Source organism: Lissotriton vulgaris, chromosome 8 (assembly GCF_964263255.1).
Source record: "Lissotriton vulgaris chromosome 8, aLisVul1.2, whole genome shotgun sequence".
Taxonomy (NCBI): Eukaryota; Metazoa; Chordata; class Amphibia; order Caudata; family Salamandridae; genus Lissotriton; species Lissotriton vulgaris.
In genome coordinates this window covers 980,442,081-980,464,137 of record NC_141696.1, presented here as the reverse complement: position 1 = coordinate 980,464,137, position 22,057 = coordinate 980,442,081, and the positions used below count along the sequence as shown (strand labels likewise).

Sequence of the window (22,057 nt, the reverse complement as noted above, 5' to 3'; positions counted from 1 at the left end):
TATTCAGGGCTAGGTCGAGGAGAACTCCATGAGGGGGAGAAGACACTTTCTCTACTGGTGGTTGAGCCAGGAGAAAGAGGGTGAAGGTTACTTACCCTGTGATTTTAGAACAAGATCTTCTTTTTCATGCCATCTTTGTGGTACAATCTTTTCCCTCGTACTGTGGTTTAACTTGATCTGTTTAGGAAACACCTGTGTCTTACAGTCTCAAGTTAAGATGATTGATTTTTTGGTCAATTGCACGAAGCTTCCGTCAGTGATGTAAGATGGTTGAATCTTTGGTCCACTACCTGAAGCTTCCCTCAATGATGTAAGATGGTTGAATCTTTGGTCCACTATCCGACTTCACTCCAGCAGATTTCTTGATGAGGTATGTGTATCTCCTGTTTAGCACCCAGTTGGGCGGCACAGAGATATACTGTCCGGACATCTACTCTTTTGTACTTTCTTTTTTAATAATTTCTCAAAGGAATAGCCACTCTTAGCTTTTGAGGGAAGATGAGAGCCATGAGTGGTTGCAGTACAGGGCAAAAGGCAAAAATAGTGGGTCATGTACTCTGAATGCACACCTCATATAGTTGGACATAGTTTCTGCATTTTAGGCAAGAGACTACAGGCATCTTAGATGTCAGTGTCATGCAGTAAAACTGGAAAGCACCTGGAGTATGCAGTGACACATAGCTATGCATCCTATGCCAAATCAGATCAACACATATAAACTGTTTTTTGAGGCTGATGTACCCTTTGGTGTTACGATAGAAGAACGGGGTGGAGATCAGTGCTGGTGCTCATGGTGAGGTAGAGACCAGAGATGTCACTGAAGTACTTTTGTGTTTGTCGTATCTGCAGTGGTGTTTGAGGGAATATCACATGACATGCTGTGACATTCACCAAAGAAGCACGAAGCACACCGGGTGGTGAATGAACTGCAAGGTTTATTTGAAGTACGAACTCCTGTGACTTCAGCCACAGCCTTCCTCGCAGCTGTCACCTCAGAGTGTCCCCGGCGCTCGCCTTGGAACGCTGGTCGCGGTGACATTCTAAGTGATGTCACCGCGAGCAGCAACCATCACACGCGTAGCCGCCGGGGGAAGACAGAGGAGGGAAATACCACACATCCCCCTTCCCTGCAGAAATGGAAAACATAGGATAGAACAATAACAAAGGAATAAAATTGGAGAGAAACATACTTTAGGCAGAATGGCAATAGTTACATCATTACATATTGGTCAAAGTGTCTAGGAGGCCTGATCACTCTCCTGTTGGGCCTGCGACCTGGGAGAGGAACACCAGACGGCCTCTTGCTGGCGAGGCTGCTATCTAGTCCTTGACCACTCTTCCTCCCCCCTTCACCATCTTGGACTACAACAGGAGGGTGGTATTTTACGACTCTCCCTAGATTCCATATCTTTCCTTCTTGTGTCTTGACCGCATTCTTGAATAGTTTTGTGATTTTTGTGGGACTGCTGTACTCTGACCAACTCGCTTTCCCTGTGGGAGCTCTGATTTTTATGTTGTCTCCAACCTTAAAACCGACCTCCCGTGCGGCCTTGCGTTGGTCGTAACCTTCTTTCCTCACCCTCATGGCTTGTTCATGTTTCCTCTCACCTTCCTTTTCTTTAGTACGGTCAGACCACCCCTTGTGCCATTCCATCCACCCCGGGGCAAGTTTTGTGTTTGGTGTCCTGGCGCGGAGCAATTCGAACGGAGTGACGCCCGTCGTCTGATGAGGCGTGAACCTGTATGCTTCCAAACGCCTCCACACCTCTTCTTTCCAACTTATACCACTTGCTTTGGCCAGCTGGATGCTCTCCTTGATGGTTTTGTTAAAGCGTTCGACCATGCCATTGGTTTCTGGGTGGTATAATGCGCATCGCTTGTGCTTGATGCCTCTTTCTTCCAGGAAGTCCTCCATCTCCTTTGAGCATAGTTGCACTCCGTTGTCAGTGAGGATGTTGCTGGGAAGCCCCTCACGAATAAATACTTCTTGCAAGAACCCGATGACGGTCTTGGTCGTGACTTCGCTGACAAGTTTAATCTCCGGCCACCGAGAATACAGATCCACGAGCACCAAAATATAGGGTGTCCGCAGTTCCCTAGTCATCGGGCGCAAGATGTCCAAAGCCAACTCGTTCCATGGTCCGGACGGAGACGGCCTACACACCATGGGTGGTGTCTGTTGTTTCAGGACCTTGTCGCTATTGCAGCACGGGATGCACTCCCTGATTCTTCTTTCCGTGTACACAGCGGCGTCACTAGAGGGGTGCGGGGGGTGCGGACCGCACCGGGTGACACCTGCCTGACACCATCGTCATGGGGTGACACCAATCTGCATTCTGCCTACAAGCAACAAATACTGCAGTGCACGCAGCCACGCATGCACCACCTAACATAGTAGTGAAGATGGTGCGATGCGCGGCGGCGTAACATTTTAATGGGTCCCAGGGCCGTCAGTCTTACTGCGCTACCAATGACGGCCCTGGGCCATCCCCTTGCGCTGTGCGGAGTCCTCTGACGTGCACCACTGCCGCCACCACCACGCACTTAGACAGTCTCGGCAGGGGAGTGCTAAGGGTTATTTCCAGAAACCCTACGGTAGGGGCCCAGCCACCAACACAGTGGAGTGATTATATTCAGCACGTTTGATTAAATAAGGGAAACAAATGCTGCTTCCAGTCTTTCGCTTTCGTTTTTGCTTAGCTGGCAAGATGAGCAGAAGGGAGATAGAAGGAACTCTTCTAAAAGTAATTTCATGTCTGGTATGGCTTAGTTTATATGGAGGCCTCTTCGTATTAATGGACAGATGAAATGTTCTAACGTGTTGTGGGTGGGCAGACGTCCTGGGGAATGATACTTATGTGATTCGAAGCAGGAATTGGATGCGTTTTTTTTATTTCTTGTATTGTATAACTTACATAAACTTGAAGTGAGACCAATTTGTAATTTTAGCATACATCTTTTTAGATGTATAGTATTATTATATCATTAATTCCATTTACATTTTTTGTCATTTTTAACTACGTGTTGGTTGTGATGTTTGTTTTGCCTAGTCGTCAACCTATCAAACAAATACATTTAAACTGAACTGAAACTGAAATATATGTTTGTGTGTGCGGTTTCACTATAAGTAAGCCTCGAAATCGAATTGCTTTTTTTAAATGGAAAAGGTGTCAAATAATTTTCAACTCAGCATGGCCCATTTTAGTGAATGAAAAATTGATTCAACATCTGCAAGGACCTAAACATTGTTTTGCCTAGAGGAATCCTAGGGATGGCTAAAAGTGAGGGGGGCTGGGGAGGCAGGACTCCCACCAACATTAGAAATGGCTAGTGCAATATTTTTCAAAAATCGAAAATTAAGATGCTGCTCTCCTTTCACGGACCAGGCAGCAGCTTAGCTCCTAGACTGTCTGGCGGTCTCACAGGGAAGCTCTGAAAGCCCCATTTACTTTCAGTCTCTGGGTGCTCAGAATGATGCCCTATGGCCACTGGGTAGACTTGGCAGACAGTGTCCCACCAGTGTTTGCTCTCCTTAGCGCCAGCAAGGCTTTCACTTGCCTTGGAATCCCTCTTGGGAGGTGATTGGGGGTGAGGGGGGATGGGGGCGGAGGGGGGCATGGGGGAGGTGATGTTGCGTCAGTGTTTCTCTGTGGACTGCTAGTTCAGGTTTCTAGTTGTGGGCGGGGTGCCTTCACTCACTCCAAGACGAATTGCACCTTGGCTCTGACCACCAAGGGATTATTGTAATACATTGGCATGTATAGCTCATCGAAGCCCGGGGAGACACGGGGATCTGTGTGGGGGTGCTCTGTGTTCTCTGTGCAGAACGTTACCTCGCACCGCCTTCTCAGCGTTATGCTTCATCAGTAAATTATCTTTGAAACAATATCTGCAGCCCCGAGCCATGCCCACTGTTCTTAAAAGAAGTCGGCCATATTGACTTTACTGTGTACATCCTGCCCTCTCTGGCTGGCCCTCCCTGTCCCACTCTGCCCTCTCTAGCTGGTCCTCCCTGTCCCACTCTGCCCTCTCTGACCCTCTCTGGCCCTCCCTGTCCCATCCTGTCATCACTGGCTGGCCCTCCCTGTCCCATCTTGCCCTCTCTGGCAGGCCCTCCCTCTCCCACTCTGCCCTATCTGGCTGGCCCTCCCTGTCCCATCTTGCCCTCTCTGGCTAGCCCTCACTGTCTTATCCAGTCCTCTGTGGCTGGCCCTCCCTGTCCCACTCTGCCCTCTCTGGCTGGCCCTCCCTGTCCCATCCTACCCTCTCTGGCTGGCCCTCCCTGTCCCATCTTGTCCTCTCTGGCTGGCCCTCCCTGTCCCATCTTGTCCTCTCTGGCTGGCCCTCACTGTCCTCTCTGGCTGGCCCTCCCTGTCCCATCCTGCCCTCTCTTGCGGGCCATCCCTGTCCCACTCTGCCCTCTCTGGCTGGCCCTCCCTGTCCCACTCTGACCTCTCTGGCTGGCCCTCTCTGTCCCATCCTGCCCTCTCCGGCTGGCCCTCCCTGTCGCACTCTGCCCTCTCTGACCCTTCCTGTCCAATGCTGCCCTCTCTGGCTGCCCCTCTCCATCCTCAGGCCTCTTAGAAGTCACTGCCGGCAGACACAGTGGTCTCCGCTCGGCTACTTCCCCTCTCATCTCTCTGCTATTAGCTGGTACAGATATTTGGCACCACGCTTTCATCATTAGAGCACCCGTGGCCCTCTGGTCCCTGCCACTTGTTAATGGATAGCTTGCTCTAATGCAAGCTCAGGACATGGAGGTCTTTGAGCACTGAGATTATGCCCCCTCGTCCCATTCTATCCCCAGGGCACTCTACTACTGTTAGATCACTAAGGATAGACAAAGACCGGTTTTTCCCTAGGCACTGTCACCAACATACTCTCATTTCTAGTATAACTCACCCCAAAACGATGCAGACTCGCACCTACTAAATTGTAGGCATCATAGATTCACACCTACAATTTGTACAGTTGTGTGAAAAACCTGTTTCCTACTTATTTAGTTCCCAAAAAATAATTTGGAAATAAGGCATCCAATCCAGAAATCTGTTTGACCTCCTGATAACAGGTTCGAGGTCTGTAAGGTCCAGCCAGCCTTTCATCCATCTGAGGTTGATAAAATGAGTACCAACAAACATCTGTTATTAAGTGGCAAGATGCCTCTAGGGCCAAAGGTGCACTTTACAAATACAGATTACAGACTAATTTGGTCTCTTATCAAAGCCAGACCCTTACCCTAACAACAATTCCCACACAAATGTAAACCTTAATCCAATTAGTCAACATTCCTTCATAACGTAGCAGTTAATCATAACCCTAATTTATTACACATATTTTGCAATTCATTTTTTTTTTTTATAATTAAGCCTATTTTGTTTTCCATGCTAGAATTTTGTGAAAACCCACCCACAGACAAAATCAAAATTGGCAAAGCCAAGAGGTCAAACCTTTGAAAGTGGTAGCTGATCTTTTGACTTTGAAGTGCTTGTTGCCGATTCTGATCAACTGCGACTAACGCAAAAAAAAACAAGCATTGGCATAGCTAATAGGTCTCGCTTTTGGGACCTTATAAGTATTTAGTTATGCAGCACAATATCCTTGGTGCAACAATGCCAACCGTTGCATGGCTAAACACTTATAAGGTCCCAAAGGCGATTACATTTACAAACGTTACTTACCAACTGTGTCCACTGGCGGACTCGGAGCGGAGGAGGTCCATGCGGTAAGTCGTGAGGGGGTGACACCATGAGTTACCCGCACCGGGTGACACCAACCCTAGTGACGCCACTGCGTGTACAGGTCCATGTTCGGCCACCAATAGCTCTCTCTGAGTCTTTGCTTGGTCTTGGTGATTCCTAAGTGCCCTTCGTGAGCTATCTCGATCAGGTTGTCTCTCACAGTAGCTGGTGGTATGAGTCTTGTTCCCCTGAACAGGCATCCGTCAACGATGGTCAACTCGTCCTTGACAGCCTGGAAAGGCCGCAGGTCTTCATCACGTTTGGCCCCGTGCTTCCACCCCTCTTTCACTCTTCTGCATACCTCTTTTATGATTTTGTCCTCTTCCTGTGCCTTTCTCCACGTTTCTTCACCCAACGCCCTCTGGATGGTGCAGACATTCTCGACCATGAATCCTTCTTCGTCTTCATCGGTTTTGTCTTGCTTTTCGCTTGCTTCCACATCATTGACCGGTCTGGACAGGCAGTCGGCTGCAAGGTTTTGTGTTCCTGGGACATACTCGACCTTGAATGTGTACTCCTGGAGACTGACCACCCAACGTCTTATCCTACTGGAGATGGCATCCAAACCCTTCTTGCTGAACACTTCTACTAGTGGTTTGTGGTCGGTTCGGAGGGTGAACTGCGTACCCCACAGGAAGTCTCTACATTTTCCTACTGCCCAGGATACCGCCAATGCCTCTTTTTCAATAACTGAGTAGTTGTTCTCAGAATTTTGGAGTGACCTTGAGGCAAAGGCCACGGTTTCTTCCCCTTCTACACCTTTCTGGGTAAGAACCGCTCCCAACCCTTTAGCACTAGCATCTGTGGTGAGGATTGTTGTCCGGCCGGGCATGTACGACTTCAAACTAGGGGCTTCCGCAAGAGCTCTCTTAACATCCTCGAATTCGCTCTGGCATTCTTGGCTCCATTTGAATTCACATTCTTTCTTCAGCAACAGCCTGATGGCGTACGTCCTGCCTGCTAAGTTCCTAGTGAACTTTCCATAAAACTCCAACATCCCCATGAATGATTTGATCTCGTCTTTGCTTTTGGGGGGTGAAAGGTTCACAATGGTGTTCTGCAGCTCGATCTTGGGACGTATGCCTTCTGCAGTAATCTTGTGACCCAGGAAATCCAACTCGGCACAGCCAAAAACACATTTGTTCTTCTTCACAGTTAGACCCTGGGACAAAAACCTCCTCAGCACACATCTCAGTCTCTCATCGTGATCTGCTTGGTTCTTAGCGAAGACTAACACGTCATCCTGGTAACACATGACGCCAGGGATGCCCTTCAGGATGTTGCCCATGATTCTTTGGAAAACGGCAGCCGCCGAGACTAGACCGAAAGGCATCCTTTTGAACTTGTAGGCACCCATGGGTGTCACAAAAGCAGTAAGTTCCTGAGATTCTTCGTGAAGTTTTATCTGGAAATAGGCCGAGGTGAGATCGAGGGTGGAAAACACCTTTGCACCCTCCAGCATGCTCATCATTTGGGTGATGTTTGGCAAGGGGTACCGGTCAACGACGACCTCTTTGTTGAGTGCCCTCAAATCAATGCAGAGCCGGACTGACCCATCCTTTTTCTTCGCTGCCACGATGGGCGCCAACCATTCGGTCGCTTCCACAGGTTCGATCACTCCGGCCTTGCACAGTTTCTCCAGTTCCAATCTGACTTCCTCCTGAATGGCTATGGGGAGTCTTCTGACTTTTGCCACAACAGGCTTGGCATCCTCCTTCAATTTGATTTTGTGACTGCAATTCCTCAAACACCCAAGCTCTTCCCTAAACACCTCCTCGAATTCTCTTGTGATGTTAGCCTCACCCTCCTGTATCTCCTGTATCAAAATCTGGGGATTGCTGTTGGGATTGAGGTACACTCCTAACCCCTTTTGAGCACGCCACCTCAAAATGTTGTCACCTACTGTGGACACATATACGTTTGACACTGTAGACCTGTTTCTGTACTGAATTTTGCTCAAGAAGTATCCTTTCATGGAGATGGGGCGCCCTGCATACCCTCCTGGTCTAAGGTCTAACTTCCTCAAAACTATCTTGCCCTTGGATACACGTGAGAACTCCTTGGCATTAATGATAGTTATTCTAGAACACGAGTCAAACAATGCATCTAGGTCAACATTCTCAACTTTTATGGTGTCTTTAGGACTATCTACTTGTTCTTCTTCAATCTGCGCTGTAACTTCTTTGCATAAGGGGATACTGGGGCCTGGCGCCTTCAACTCTGTTACTTGCACGACAAACTCGTCGCTCACTACATTCGTTCTGTCTCTATTCTGTCTACTGGCCCCCTGCCCACTCTTGCAAAATTGCTTGAAATGGCCCTTCTTGCCACACTTATTGCACGTGAACCTGAGGGCGGGACACTCTTTGTCATTGGCTAGGTGACCCTGTTTCCCACACCTATAGCAGGTACCTCTGTATGACCCTCCCGGTCTACTTTCCTTCTGCTCTTTGCCCACTGCTTTTTGACCCCTTACTACAGACACAGTCTCACATTCGGCCACCACCTCACTTACATTGGCCTTGTCATCGTTCTTTTTCTCCCCTGCGTCTTGCTTAATCTCCTGGACACACTGCAACATGTGCTCTACCTGCTTGGCTATAATGAGAACTTCCCTCAGTGGCGGGTCATCTTTAAGCCAAAGCTCCTCTCGCACTCGCTCCATCCTGCAGGTCAAAACGAACTGGTCCCTGATTCTCTCTTCACTCGCTCCCCCTAACTTACACGTAGCAGCTAACTTCCTTAACTCAGACACAAAATCCTCTATAGATTCACCATCTTTTTGTGCCCTCTTACCAAAATGGTACCTCTCCATAATCGTGCTGGTCTTGGGGAGGTAGTGTAAATCTAACTTCTTTAGACTAATCTCAAATTCATTGAGACCCCTAGCTTCCTGTGCCCCTAATTCTGGGAGGTGATCTAGAACTTCTTCTCCCTCTGCGCCCAAGTAATATGCCAACAATGACCATCACACGCGTAGCCGCCGGGGGAAGACAGAGGAGGGAGATACCACACATGCCATGTGGACTTTAACTTTATCTGTGATTTATATGGTATTATATATCAAAAATTCAACTGCTAATTTTTCCCGATTACTGCGGGAGTATATTAAATTCGGTCAACACTCAGGTCTCCAAATTAATTGAACTAAAACTATTATTATCCCTTTAACAAACACTACCCAGCCTCACTCAGCGAAGTTTCCACTTGAATAGAAAACATACCCGGTCAAATACCTAGGTGTCTGGTATCACCGCGACCCCGAAACAGTTATCCGCACAAACTATGGGACGGCAATTAGCAAGCTCGAAGAGAAAGTGGAACGCTGGATTCAACTGCCGCTCTCCCTGGCAGATCGATTGGCCATAATCAATATGGTCGTTTTGCCTAAATTCCTATACCTCTTTAATAACATCCCGATCACCCCACTATGGGCTGTATTTCAAAGACTAACTACTATAGTAACTCGCCTCATATGGGCAGGCAAGCAAGCATGTATCGAGTTACGTGCCCTAACATTGCCTTTCTCCAAATGAGGTTTTAAGGTGCCCAAGAGCAATATGCACACTACTGGTACCACCCGTCCCCTACCTCCCTCTCATAGCGATTGAAGACGTGGATGCGCACCCAATCCCGCTACGTACTATCTTACCCTACCGCCGTACCCGGATATATCCACACGAAATAAAACACATTCAATACTACTAACGCAGCTTGCCAACAAATGGGGAAGCTGGCACATAAATTAGCATTATATGCACCGGCGATGCCCTTACAATTTCACCCAGATTTATCAGTTACCCAAGAAAAGGTTGGAATGGATTTATCACAACAAGTGGGAATAGAAAAAATGGGAGACTTATACACTAACAGCACATTTATAGAGCCCAAAGACCTTCTCTATTTCGGCAATCAGATGCTACTTTTTAAAATTACTTACCATAGATTACAGGTAGCCATTAAAAAGCTATTACCTACTTATCTTGATGAACTGCCACAAATGAATGCCCTGCAAATGATTATTACCACACCCCACAACACCCACATGGTGACTAAATTATATGCACACTTCAAGACGATATTGATGATAATACATATAAAGCACTGGAACATTGGCACGCCATGATCGATATCCCACCTCACAGAGGAATAATGGTCTACCTGCTGCACCTTAACTAGTATGCTCACTTCAAATGGCAATTAATGCATACTGCACTATAAATACCTGCACCAAACATATCATACTCCTGCTAAATCACACAAATATGGCTTTCGTCCAGATGCAAGATGTTAACGGTGCGGATATTGCCGATTTTATTCATCTTGCATGGCAGTGTACTCCAATTAGAGCGTACTGGACAGGCATTTCTCAGATTCTGAGTGAGATATTGGGAATCCCCATCGATTGTACAATTCGAACATGTTTGCAAGGCCTTGTCCGCAATGTACATGTCACCAAACTCAAATTTTGCATGGTAGCATTACTCTTGGCAAAAAGAATAATCTCAATGTTCTGGGTTAGCAGGGAAACCCCACAGACCAAACAGTGGGTTAAGAATATGGCATACTGTAAAAATACACTAAAGACATATGAGGAGAACTACCCTCCGTGTCCAAACCCAGAGACTACTGGATGCATTTGGTTGACTATCTCCTATCACAGCAAGCTGTATAGATGTGCATTGATGTATAAGATAAGATAGTATGGATGATGATAATGTTTAAATATTGCAATGTACTGTATGGATAACCTATCTCGATTGAAGCCTGTATGTTTGTTCGAGCATTGTATGACTTTCATAAAATACCTATAAATGATTTAAAAAAAAACCTTCTGTGACTTTATCTGTGATTTGATGGGGTTCCTTGCAATCAAGTGGTTGTAATATGCAAGTGATGTCCCTGGGCACTCTCTTGAGCATTATATCAGTGATGTGGAGCAAGGTGGGAATAGTAGGTTGCAATGGATTACTTTGTGAGTATTGGTAAGTATGCAACTCTGCAACCATTCCTGATGCATGTGGTCACAGAGTGTGGACATTTGTAGAAAACCTCTATTCAGTAGGGTTCACTCCTTTCTCCTTGGTTATTGCATGAAGGTAGAGCTCTTTTCCTTTATCCTCATTATTGGCCTTGTTAAAATAAAATATAAACATGTCATAAAGCCTAAAATCCAGCTAGTGTTTAATACAAAATAGCAGGCAATGCAAATGTTCCATTCCCATGCATTCAAAAGCATTCATGATTTGGGGAGCCACAATGAGTGCAATGCAAAATTCATTGAAACAATAAAAGAAATGCATGTTCCAAAGATAACATATATGTATATTATGGACTAAACGAAAAATTAACATACAGTTCAAATAATAATAGGTGCTTCCAGAAGTTATTCAGTGAAGAAGTTTCTTTTTGATACCCGTCTGTCATATCCTGATTTACATTATCCTTTGGAGGTCTTTTTCATATTATCCAATCAGGAAGAGGAACAGTGAAAGTAAGAGTAGGAGTCACAGAAGGAAAGGGGTTAGGTGTTCAGAAGGCACCACAAAGAGAGGACATAATTAGAGACACGCTCCAGGCATTTGGAGGGCCCATATATGGGAAAAAGGGCAGTGAATATGCCACCCTTTAAGTTATGTCTCCGCTACCTATGCTGCACTCTTGTTACTTAGATACTCGATTATAAAAATATTTAAATTAAGGAATTGTTGTCATTCCCAAACTAAGTGGCATATTTACAAGGGGGTTGTGGCACAGGAACGTCACTTTTGCCAACGTTCCTGTGGCTCAGTGCCCTGCTCCATATTTACAAAGTGGGGTTAAGCCACTTTTTGTGGCTTAACGATGCTTTATAATTATGGTACCCTTTCACACAGTTTTCTGAATGAAAGGGATGGACACTGGGTAATTCTGTGAGTGTTGCACCTCAACACACATTGCTTTTGAAGCTGCCCGATTTACAAGGCGGTGTAAATCTGAGCTAGCGCTCAAAACTAATGTCATGCAAAAGCAGGCTTTAGTTTAACGCAAAGAGGAGAAAAACTTTTATTTCTCCTCGCTTTGGCTTTTTGTATACATGCTGTATTCTACCACACACATAGAAAGAGCAAAACGCCATTAATGATTGTTTATATGAAGGAAGCTGCACCTTCCTGCACCTCAACAATCATTAAATAATGACGATCTGCTACTTCTAGGTGTGATTCTGCAGCACACATGGAGGTAACAAACCCCCATTAGTGATTGTTTATGCGCAGGAAGATACACCTTCGTGCGTATAAACAATCCTTCCCTGCCTGCCACGGCCCGTGGAGGGAGTTTCGGTGGAGCAGAAAGGCGGGGCAGGGAGGGGCAGGGTGGAGGGGGGGGTGCTAAAAACCGGAATTTGGTTAATTGGAGGTAAGTAAACAATGTAATTAATAAAACGAATTTCGTGGCACGTGCTACATAGCATTTTGCGATGCAGGGCACGCTACGAAATTCGTTTTATTTATTAAATTGTTTACTTACCTCCAATTATCCATATTCCGGTTTTTAGCAAGCCCCCCAACCCTGCCCCTCCCCCTCCCCGACTTCTGCCCACCGGAACTCCCTCCACGGGCCGAGGATGTTCACTGTAATGCAGGCGCCCTTGCAATATGGCGCAAGGGTGTATGTGTTGGTGCTAGACTGCTGTTTGTAGCACCAGCTCTAGGGAAAACACAGGGCTGTGCTAAATATGAGGCATTCCTGCGTTTTGGAAATGGAACGCGGACCCGCAAATTCTGCCCCAGCTCCACGCACCACCATCACCTTGTAAATATGCCACTAAGTGGCATCTCCACCGTTAAAAAATAAAACCCCTTTACATTATTCCAAGAAATGCCTTTTCGCTGGACGGGTATTAGTTTCTTGCAAATATCCACGTCGGCAGTTTTGCTTCTGCAGTGTCAGTAACAGATGCCGCAGATCAGGACGAGTTTACTAATGTGCAAGGTTGCTCTTGGTTTTCAAGACAGTTCATGCTTTTAGTTAATTGACTTGTGACTGCAACGCTATTGACCCTGGCTAATTTCTCTCTACTTTTGAAGGGAACAAGACCTTGAAAGCTTCATCGACATAAAAAGCACTGCAGGAAAAAACAACAAAGGGTAAGCTGTGCTGTACAGTGCTGTTTTTACAAATTAAAATTCTGAAGGACAAATATCTGAGCAGCTCTGAGGTACTTTGGCAATTGAGCTGGGACCTGTACACACCGTCTCTGGGTTTACATTCTTTGCATTCCTTTGCATACAAATGCTAATTTTGGCACTTGCTATCTGGTGGAATATCTGTGGTTAGTGGGAAGTGATGTTTATACATTGTGCTCTGACATTGGTCCTTTTTCTACCTCTTTACCATTCAATGCTGGGAGTGTTTACCAGTTTCTGGGTTCGGCACGTGATGGGCTATGTATCTCGAGAGAAGGTTTTCATTTTTAAAGAGTGCTGTATAGTTAATCAGGTACATTCTTTGCATTTCACAACATTGCTCACCTGTGACTCCTCAGTCACAATGCTATTTATTTGAGCTTTGTAAAAATGAAATCGCGAAACCAAGTGTGTTTAATATTTGCAAAGAGTCTTATGCCTCGTTGCCTGGGCAACAACTGCTTACGTACCAGATAATACGAATACCACGGAATCACAGGCCCTTGAGCACTCAGGTTGTTGGCTGGCCTTTTCAGTACTGTAGGCCTCAGAAACACGATGCCCCAATTTTTTTTAATTCGCATGAGCAATGGTGAGAATGTGCAAGCATGGTGCAAAAAGTGACTCCTCAAAAGCCGCTTGCGTGCGCAAAAATTGAGCAAATTGCATATTTTATATCTAAAAAAAAGAAAAGGCTAAAGAATATGCGGGAGCAAACAAACTCCAGGTAACCCTTTATGAGGAAAGCTGCAGTCAGGAGATGCAAACCCCTTTGAAAAGGATCATATCACAATTGCCTATTTTCGACAATGTGCTCTCTGTGTGCAAATATATGCAGCACATGTTCAGCCTAATTCTGCAAATTGTGGGCAAATATAGGGGCATATTACCTAGCAATAGCGATAATTATCGTTATTGCTTGGTTAGAGATAAAAAAAATTATCGCCGAGCTGCGGCGATTTTTATCGCAGATAAACCTTGGTATTACCAAGGTTTATCGCAAATGCGATAAAAATCGGCAATAATGCATGAATATTGCTGAAAAGTCCGCGATATTCATGCATTACCGAGCTAATGCCCTTAGCCATGTTATCCACCTACCATTGGATAACATGGCTAAGAACTGCTCAGGGCAGGTGTTAGCTTTTGGAGATATTCGCGCTTAGCACGAATATCTCCAAAAGTTGGTGATAGGAGATAGCGATGTTAGCGACTGTTTCCAGTCGCTAACATCTTGGCACACCCACTTTGCATGTCATTAGTGATAAATATCACTGACATGCAAAGCGGGGCCCAAGATGGTCGCTATCTCCTACTAGCTGTCGCTAACTGGTGTTAGCGACAGCTAGGTAATAGGGAGATAATTCTATCTCTGCTTTCTTGGCTTTTAAAGCCAAAAAAGCGGAGATAAACCCCCTTGATAATATGCCCCATAGTTTTCATCCTGACAATGCTATGTTTCTCTGAGTAAAATTCCCCCTTGGCTGTATACTATTTCTGTGCTGTGTCAGTGAAGAAGGGGTTTGCGTATTTCTTTTTCACGTCTTCAGCATATACATTAACTCAACTATTTCTTTGTTAGTGCATGGGCTGCCGAACACCAGAGCTCAGAAACAAAAGGCCTCTGTCCGCACTTTGCTGTCAGCAAAAATATGCGCTATCGCAGATTGTTCTGGTTAATGTATTCAACCGAAATAAGGAGACCATTTTTTTCTTTTTCTGTCAGCACTCTATGAGAGCGTATTTGTTTTCTTGCCCTCTCACTATGTGCTGCTTCTAATATTCACATCCCCGCCCTTCGTGTTCTCTGTGTTCTCCACCTGTCTTTTGCGTCCCATACCGTTCTGTCCCACGCAGCCCTAAATGTCTGCTTTTTTTCCTTACACCCCTTGCTCTTCTGTTGTTCTTCTGCCCTTACCTTCCATGCTTAGTGCTACTGTCCATTCTGCTTTGTGGCTCTCCCTACCCCATTTAATTATTATTGTTGTTTTTTTACTTTGCAACTGGGCATTTCCTTTCTCTATCATGTATTTTCATGCACATTTTATGTTTTTTAATGTATTGCCCTAATTTTGCACCTGCCAACAAGGAACAGTAAAGTAAAAAAAAAGAAAAAAAGAGCCAAAATGTCAGTTGCATCGGCATGACACATGTGCCCGCATGTGTATTAACGCATGTTCACAAAAAAATCATCGCAATGATGCCAGCTATTTTGTTTTTTTTTCTCATTTTTGCTGATGGTGTTCAGCATCTGCCACAACTATGTTTTTCTTCGCTTTGGCAAAGCCAGAAGGTCGCCTATCGCTATTCAATGGCATGTCCCATTGGCTTTCATAGTGCTTGTTTTTAAAGTTTACTTTTATTTGGTACAGAGAACACAAAATTCAGCCCATGCACTGTACGTCACAGCACTCATCTTCGCGGCCCACATATGCATCCTTTTTATCATCCCCCAACCATCCATATCAGATTTTCTAATCTCCTTCATCTTTATAAAACAACACACACCATTAATGCATTTTATGCAAGGCTTAGCCTTCCGGTTGCTGAATTAGGGCAGGTTTTGTTGAATTCCAAAAGTAGAACTACTATGGAACAATACCTAATTAAAATTGAACACGCTGATCTTTAGTTTTTCAGAAGGACAGATATGTGATGAGAAATAGCACCTTGAAGGTGGTGGTTGTAAATGTATCGCGACTTATATAGCGCACGTATCACCCGAAGGCATCAAGGCGCTTGCCTTAAGAACCCGTCCCGGCTTTTCCCGGTGAGATAACCCCTACTGGGCATCCCCAAGGTGAAAGCCAGGCATCCCGCAGCGGGTGGGTCGCCGTAGTGGAGATTAAGCAAGCTATTGCCCAGAGTTGAAGCGTTGGACCCCATGATTAGAGTAGGCACCGAGGTGAGAATTATCAAGTCCATGGACATTTTTGGGTTCAGGACCCTGCTGCGCCAGGAATTGAACCCTGGTCCCGGGCCAGACCTCTGCATCAGGGTCTGCTGCTCTAATCAGTGAGCCACACTCCTGGTTGCAGCATGCCTTTCATTCTCATTGCTGACACTCAATTGTTTCCCAGCTGCACAGTGAGAATCGGGAAAAGGTAACTGATACAAACGTTGAAGACATAAAAATAGCAAGGGGTGGGATTTTCTATTGTCAGCATCTCTATTAATGGAATCACTGGCTCTGCTCTTTCTCTCTTCGTTGTATAAAAAAAGATGCAGTTTCATCCACGCCGCATAAAATTCTGTAACAATCCATTTAACTTAAAGCATAGAAAAACATAGAATTATAATGCACATAAACAGGTCCAAAGTAAATTATTAACTGTAACCATAAACCCAAACCTAACCATAGCCTAACTTGAACCTTGATCTTAACACTGTCCCAATACTAACCCCAACATCATCCCAAACCCAACCCTAACTGTGGCCTAGTCAAAACCTTCACATTAATCCTGTCCCTAATCCTAACTCTATCCCTAACCCTAAACCTAACCCTTAGCCATAAACACTGGTTCCTTGCCTTAAGCTTAACTTTAAGCTTAAATTTACCCTTATCCTTAAGCTTATCTCTCACCCTAAAACTCACCCTACACCTTGGTCGAACCTTAACCCTAATCGTAAAGGTAAACCTCACACTAACACTTACCCTAACTATAAACCTGTAAAAATGTCCTTACACCTAATCTTGAACACACGGGTTGATGTGTTACACTTTTTATGCTTTGCTATGGGGGGATTTCGCTGGAATACATGTTCTATGCTTTAAATTGGTATCCCTCCTTACCTTACACGGTTTCAGTTTCACTAGACTCCTGTTCTCTTGTTCACTCTGTTGCACAGTTTTCTTCGGTTTTGTGTACTACCTGTTTGTTGCTGACTCTCTTTATATAGGTACAATACTTGTTATGATATGTTTGCTATGCTGCCCCCTTACCCTCTGCAAACTTCTATAAGAACTGCTTAATCTGGCAAAATGTTTTTCTAAAACCCCAGTGTATGTGATTTTCCAGCACCTGGCACACTGGCACTAAGTTAATCAAACAACTCCTACTTGCTTACTTGAATAATAAGTAGGGAATTTGGAAAAGATGAGTTACACCGTTGCCCAACTAAGGGGCATATTATCAAGAACAGCGTTAAAATTATCGCCGGTTTAGCGGCAGAAAACTGCTGCTAAAGCGGCGATAATGGGATTGATAATATGCCCTGGAGAATTCCAATAGAAGCCCAGGTTCACACCAGAACATGGACTTCTATTGGCATTCTCAAGGGCATATTATCAAGCCCATTATCGTCGTTTTAGCAGCAGTTTTCTGTCGCTAAACCGGCGATAACTTTTAACGCCGTTCTTGATAATATGCCCCCAATATTGCAAGAACATAACCACTGAGCAAGTTTTATTTTCAGCAGTCCGTCTCATAAAGGGACCGAGACCTGTGGGGCAGGATGTTATATGGAATCCGGGTTGTAGGTGACCAGGTTAGACAGGGAGGATTGGGCCCCAATGATAACAATGGACTCTTTTGCCACTGGTGTCCTGGGACTCTGTACTGCTAAGAACCACGTGCCTTTTTTTAGCACTTGACTTGCAACTAGTGAGGTAAAGCAGTCCAAAGTTTACTCAGGGGCGATGCTGTAGGCTAGGAACTCAGATCTACCAACACAACAAGCAGCACTCAGCAATTCACTGTCAGTGTTCTTTCTTTTTTTTTTTTTTTCAGTTTAATAAAGTTTTATTTTGTTTAAGAAAAGTAGTACAGCATAATATAACAGTATGACATAGAACAGAACCAATATAAGAGAATCAAGAGAGATGAATGGAGATGAAAAAAGGTTCAGATAAAATATGAAATGGAAGAAAATAGAAGAGAGAAAGAGAGAGAATAAAAGAAAGGGAAAAAGAGGGAGAGAGAGAAAGAGGGAGGAAGGGTTAGGGAGGAGGATAAGAGGATAAGAAGGTAGAGAAAGGTAGCCAGGTAAGGTCAGATTTAATTTTTAAAGTGACAGAAGAAGAAGAAGCAATTGCAATTCTGTGCTCATCACATACAAAATTCCACCATGTATGCACAGACAATTTAGAGTTATCCTTCCAGCACGACAAAATTACTTTGAAAGCAGTTGCAATAAAAAGATCAAACAATTTAGCATTATACGAATGTAAGTCCAAAACATCAGACAGGGAACCTAAAAAAATGTGCAACGATGAAAATGGTTCAGAAAAATGAAAAATACGCATGCAGTAATCCCAAACTGAGCTCCAAAAAATAAGAACAGAGGGGCAATCAAACAATAGGTGTTTGAGTGTACCTGGGTGGGAGGAACAGGACCAACAAAGGGGGGAGGAGGAAGGGGAGAATTTTGTTATGATTACAGGGGTGATAAGAGCTCTATGGTAAAGAAAAAAAAGTGACTGAGTAATACGAGCTGAAATCGAAGTCTTAAACAGTTTACACCATGAGCGATCCCAAACATCAACGGATAACGAGAAAGATAAATCAGTTTCCCAAACAGTTTCAGTGACGGTTTTAGGCCTAAGGCCAACATTATCTAATAACAGTTTATAAATTAGAGCAGCTTTGGGAATTTGTTGAGTAAACATAGGATATAGAGGAGTGGAAGGAGTAAGGGAAGGAAGGAGATCAAAAGTAGGAAAGGTAGAAAGGTGAGATAGAATGGCAGAAGCAATAATGTCATATTCTTTGCGAAAATGTGCAGGTAAATTAAACATATTTTGCATTACATCAAATGGAATAATGGAGGAATCAGAAAAAAAATTGGTACACAAACATAATATCCGTCAGTGTTCTTTCTTATACAAAGGAAAAGTGCTCTATTACACATTTCATACTTATGGAAGGTTCATCAGATCAGCTGCAGGCCCCTCTCATCATCTATGACCCAGTAAACTCTGAAACCTAAAAGCACAATACCCCCCCGATGAACCTAACATAATGTGAGGAGTAAATTAATTAAAAGTTAGACCTACTTAAAGGCAAATATAAAATCAGTAACAATGCAAATCAATATTGAAAAACTTGAGGATGGTAACACCTTCCAATGACATTTAACAACATTTGGAGTGAATTACTGTCAAAAATGTACAGATCAATTAAGTTTTAAATCTATATATATAAAAACGAAAGTATGTCTGTTTGTCCTTTATGCATTACTACACCATTCATCCGATCGGCATGAAACTTTGGGAAGTTTTTGAGTACACTCCTGCAAATGTTTCTGGCAAAAAAAAAAAAAAAATTGTTAAAAGTTGTTGAGTACACTCCGCGAAGGTTTCTGGCAAAAAAAAGAAAAGAAAAGAAACATTTGTTAAATATCGGCCCCCGGCCCCCAGCCCCCAGGGACCTCATAATCTTAATCTTTCCAATACTGAACGTTTACAGTTTCCGGTGCGACTCGCTTTTGCAATGACCATCAACAAAGCACAAGGACAATCGCTGCAAGTGTGTGGACTAGATCTGGAGAATCCGTGCTTCTCACATGGACAACTGTATGTGGCCAGCTCACACGTCGGAAAACCTTCTAATTTATTTGTGTACGCACCAGATGGAAAAACAAAAAATACCGTGTATCCACAAGCACTCGAATAAATAAACAGAATTAAAACAACACTTTAAAATGTTTTCCATATTAAAATGAATACGTTTCAATAAAAATGACACAATGTAAATTAATCATAACCAGTTTCCTTAAATGTCCTTTCTTCTGAGATCGCAGCAACGCGCGACGGGTAAGCTAGTAAATAAAATACAGTCCATGCATTTTTCATCTACCATTAACCCTACTTTATGGCAACCACATTAACTAGAATCAAAGATCTTTGCACCCTAGAGACTTAAAACAAATGTCCTAACTCTAGAAGGGGTCATGTTTCTTGAAAACCTCTCCAAGGATGTGTCTTTCTGGACCCCAAGAGACTTCCTCATATTTAAAAAAAAAATGTCACCATCTTTCCTGGACCTGCCTTGGCACTTCTTAATGATTCTCTAACACAGGGCTATTTACCAAGAGCTTTTAAAGAGGGAATAGTTGTCCCTCTGCTAAAAAAAACCAGGATCAGACCCCGGGACACTGACTAACTATCGCCCCATTTCCTTGCTTCCTTATCTGGCCAAAATATTGGAATCCCATGTGGCCAAATGTTTATGCACATTCATTGAACGGTCGGACTACCTTGACCCCAACCAAGCAGGGTTCCGACCTTCCCATTCCACCGAGACAGTAATACTCACTGTACTGGACACGCTGCGCAAGGAAGCTGATAAGGGCTCCCCCAGGCTTTGGTGCTGCTGGACCTGTGCGCGGCATTTGACATGGTCGATCATGGTATCCTGATCGACAGTGTCAGGATGACCGGCTCTAAGGGGGTGGCATCCAGTTGGATTGAGTCTTTCCTTGAGGAACATAGTCAGTCGATGCGTCTCTCCCAGTTCTCCGCACACAAAATGGCAACAACATGTGGAGTACCCCGGGGTTCTTTGTTGCCCCCCATCTATTCAATCTTTACCTTCTTCCCTTACTCCACTCTCTGAAAAATAAGAAGGTCTGCACGTATAACTACGCGGATGACCTACAGCTAGTGTTCTTTATTGACAACTCCCTGGATTCGTTATCTGAATTTCAGGCAACAATGCTACACATCTGTGACTGTCTGAATAATAACCAGTTAAAATTAAATCCAGACAAAACAAAAGTGATTTTGATAGGTGGACCCCTGAACCCCTGGAACACTCAGTTTTGGCCAAATGTACTAGGTTCCTCTCCTAACCGTTCTTCCTCAGCTAAAAGTTTGGGGGTGATCATCAACAGTGATCTCACTATGCAATCTCAGAGAGGAGCAGTAACATCTATCTGTTTCTTTCAGCTGAGTAAGATAAGGAAGATCAGAAGACTACTTACTCGGGAAGCCTTAATCCAGGTGGTAGTAGCTATAGTGATGTCACATCTGAACTATGCCAACTCTCTGTACTTTGGCATACCGCTCTATCTTACCAAAAGATTGCAGATGGTACAGAATCAGGCAGCCAGACTGATATCCCAACAACCTAGGTGGGAACACATCTCCCCCACCATGAAGGAGCTACACTGGCTTCCCATCCAACAAAGATGTGCATTTAAAGTTGGCTGCCTTATTTTCAAAACTTTGAATGGCGCTAGTCCAAAATTTTTAACCAAACTTATCCAGAAATTTTCACCTGCGCTCAGTCTCCGCTCTGCCTACAAGAATCTTCTAACCATCCCTCCCTATAACCGGAAACAATTAGGTGGCTGCAGATTTGCTGTACTGGCACCCAGCTTTTGGAATACTCTACCTTTAGATATAAGAACCTGCACTGAATTTCCTAGATTCCATAGGCTTCTCAAGACTTGGCTATTTATCCAAGCCTACAACTAGACTTTGCAGACATCTAAATCACACGTGGCCCCAGCACTAACTCATGTTTAGCGCCAAGAAACCAATCGGTGTATGTGCGCTTTATAAGAAATTTCAACATAACATTTGACATAACATAACAAGAGACTTGGAGTGACTTTCCAAAAATGATATGATAATTGGGGCTCTTAGGTGTTGTTAGAGGGCACACCACTGATCTCCACTGGAGGGCCCTGGAGGAGCCCTAAGCGGTACAAAAGCGGGTGGTGATGGACGGAGCATCTGAATCAATCAAACACTCACACCCATTCAAAAGATCTGGGTTTTATCCATCACTGTTCTTTAGCCCACTCTGCCACCCCAGTTCAGACATGGCTATATGCAAATCAGCCTGACCCTGTGCCTCATGGGAACAGTCCAGCCCGAACTGCCAAGCCATGTCTTCCCTGGACCGGAAACAAGCTTCCGAGGACCGGTTTCTGGCATTCCAGCCGTCTTCAGCCCGGCTTGCTTGAATCCAGTGGCAAAAGGAGCCCTGAAGCACACGAAGCCCTAGTTGGCTCCACACCTACTTAGCACTTTTCTTTGTGTACTAGTGAAGGAGCCCAGTGTACCTCAGGTCCGATGCATCTCCCGGCTTGACAGGAATTTTGGGTCTTTGGTGAGCATTTCACTTTAATTGCATTTAAGTTAGGGATATAATTAATGTGGTGAGTGCTTGGCAAAGGAATGACACTGGCTGTGTAAATCAT

At 44.4% G+C, this 22,057-nt stretch overlaps 1 protein-coding gene across 6 annotated transcripts in view; it reads left to right on the top strand.

Moving 5' to 3' along the window:
* Positions 1–22,057, top strand: part of SCEL (sciellin) — a 444,440-nt gene that overhangs the window by 379,127 nt on the left and 43,256 nt on the right. For all 6 annotated transcript variants that reach the window (XM_086934828.1, XM_086934831.1, XM_086934830.1 and 3 more), the window contains one exon: positions 12,809–12,868. In XM_086934828.1, the coding sequence (XP_086790954.1) occupies positions 12,809–12,868 (60 nt within the window). The remainder of the gene's footprint in view (positions 1–12,808; positions 12,869–22,057) is intronic.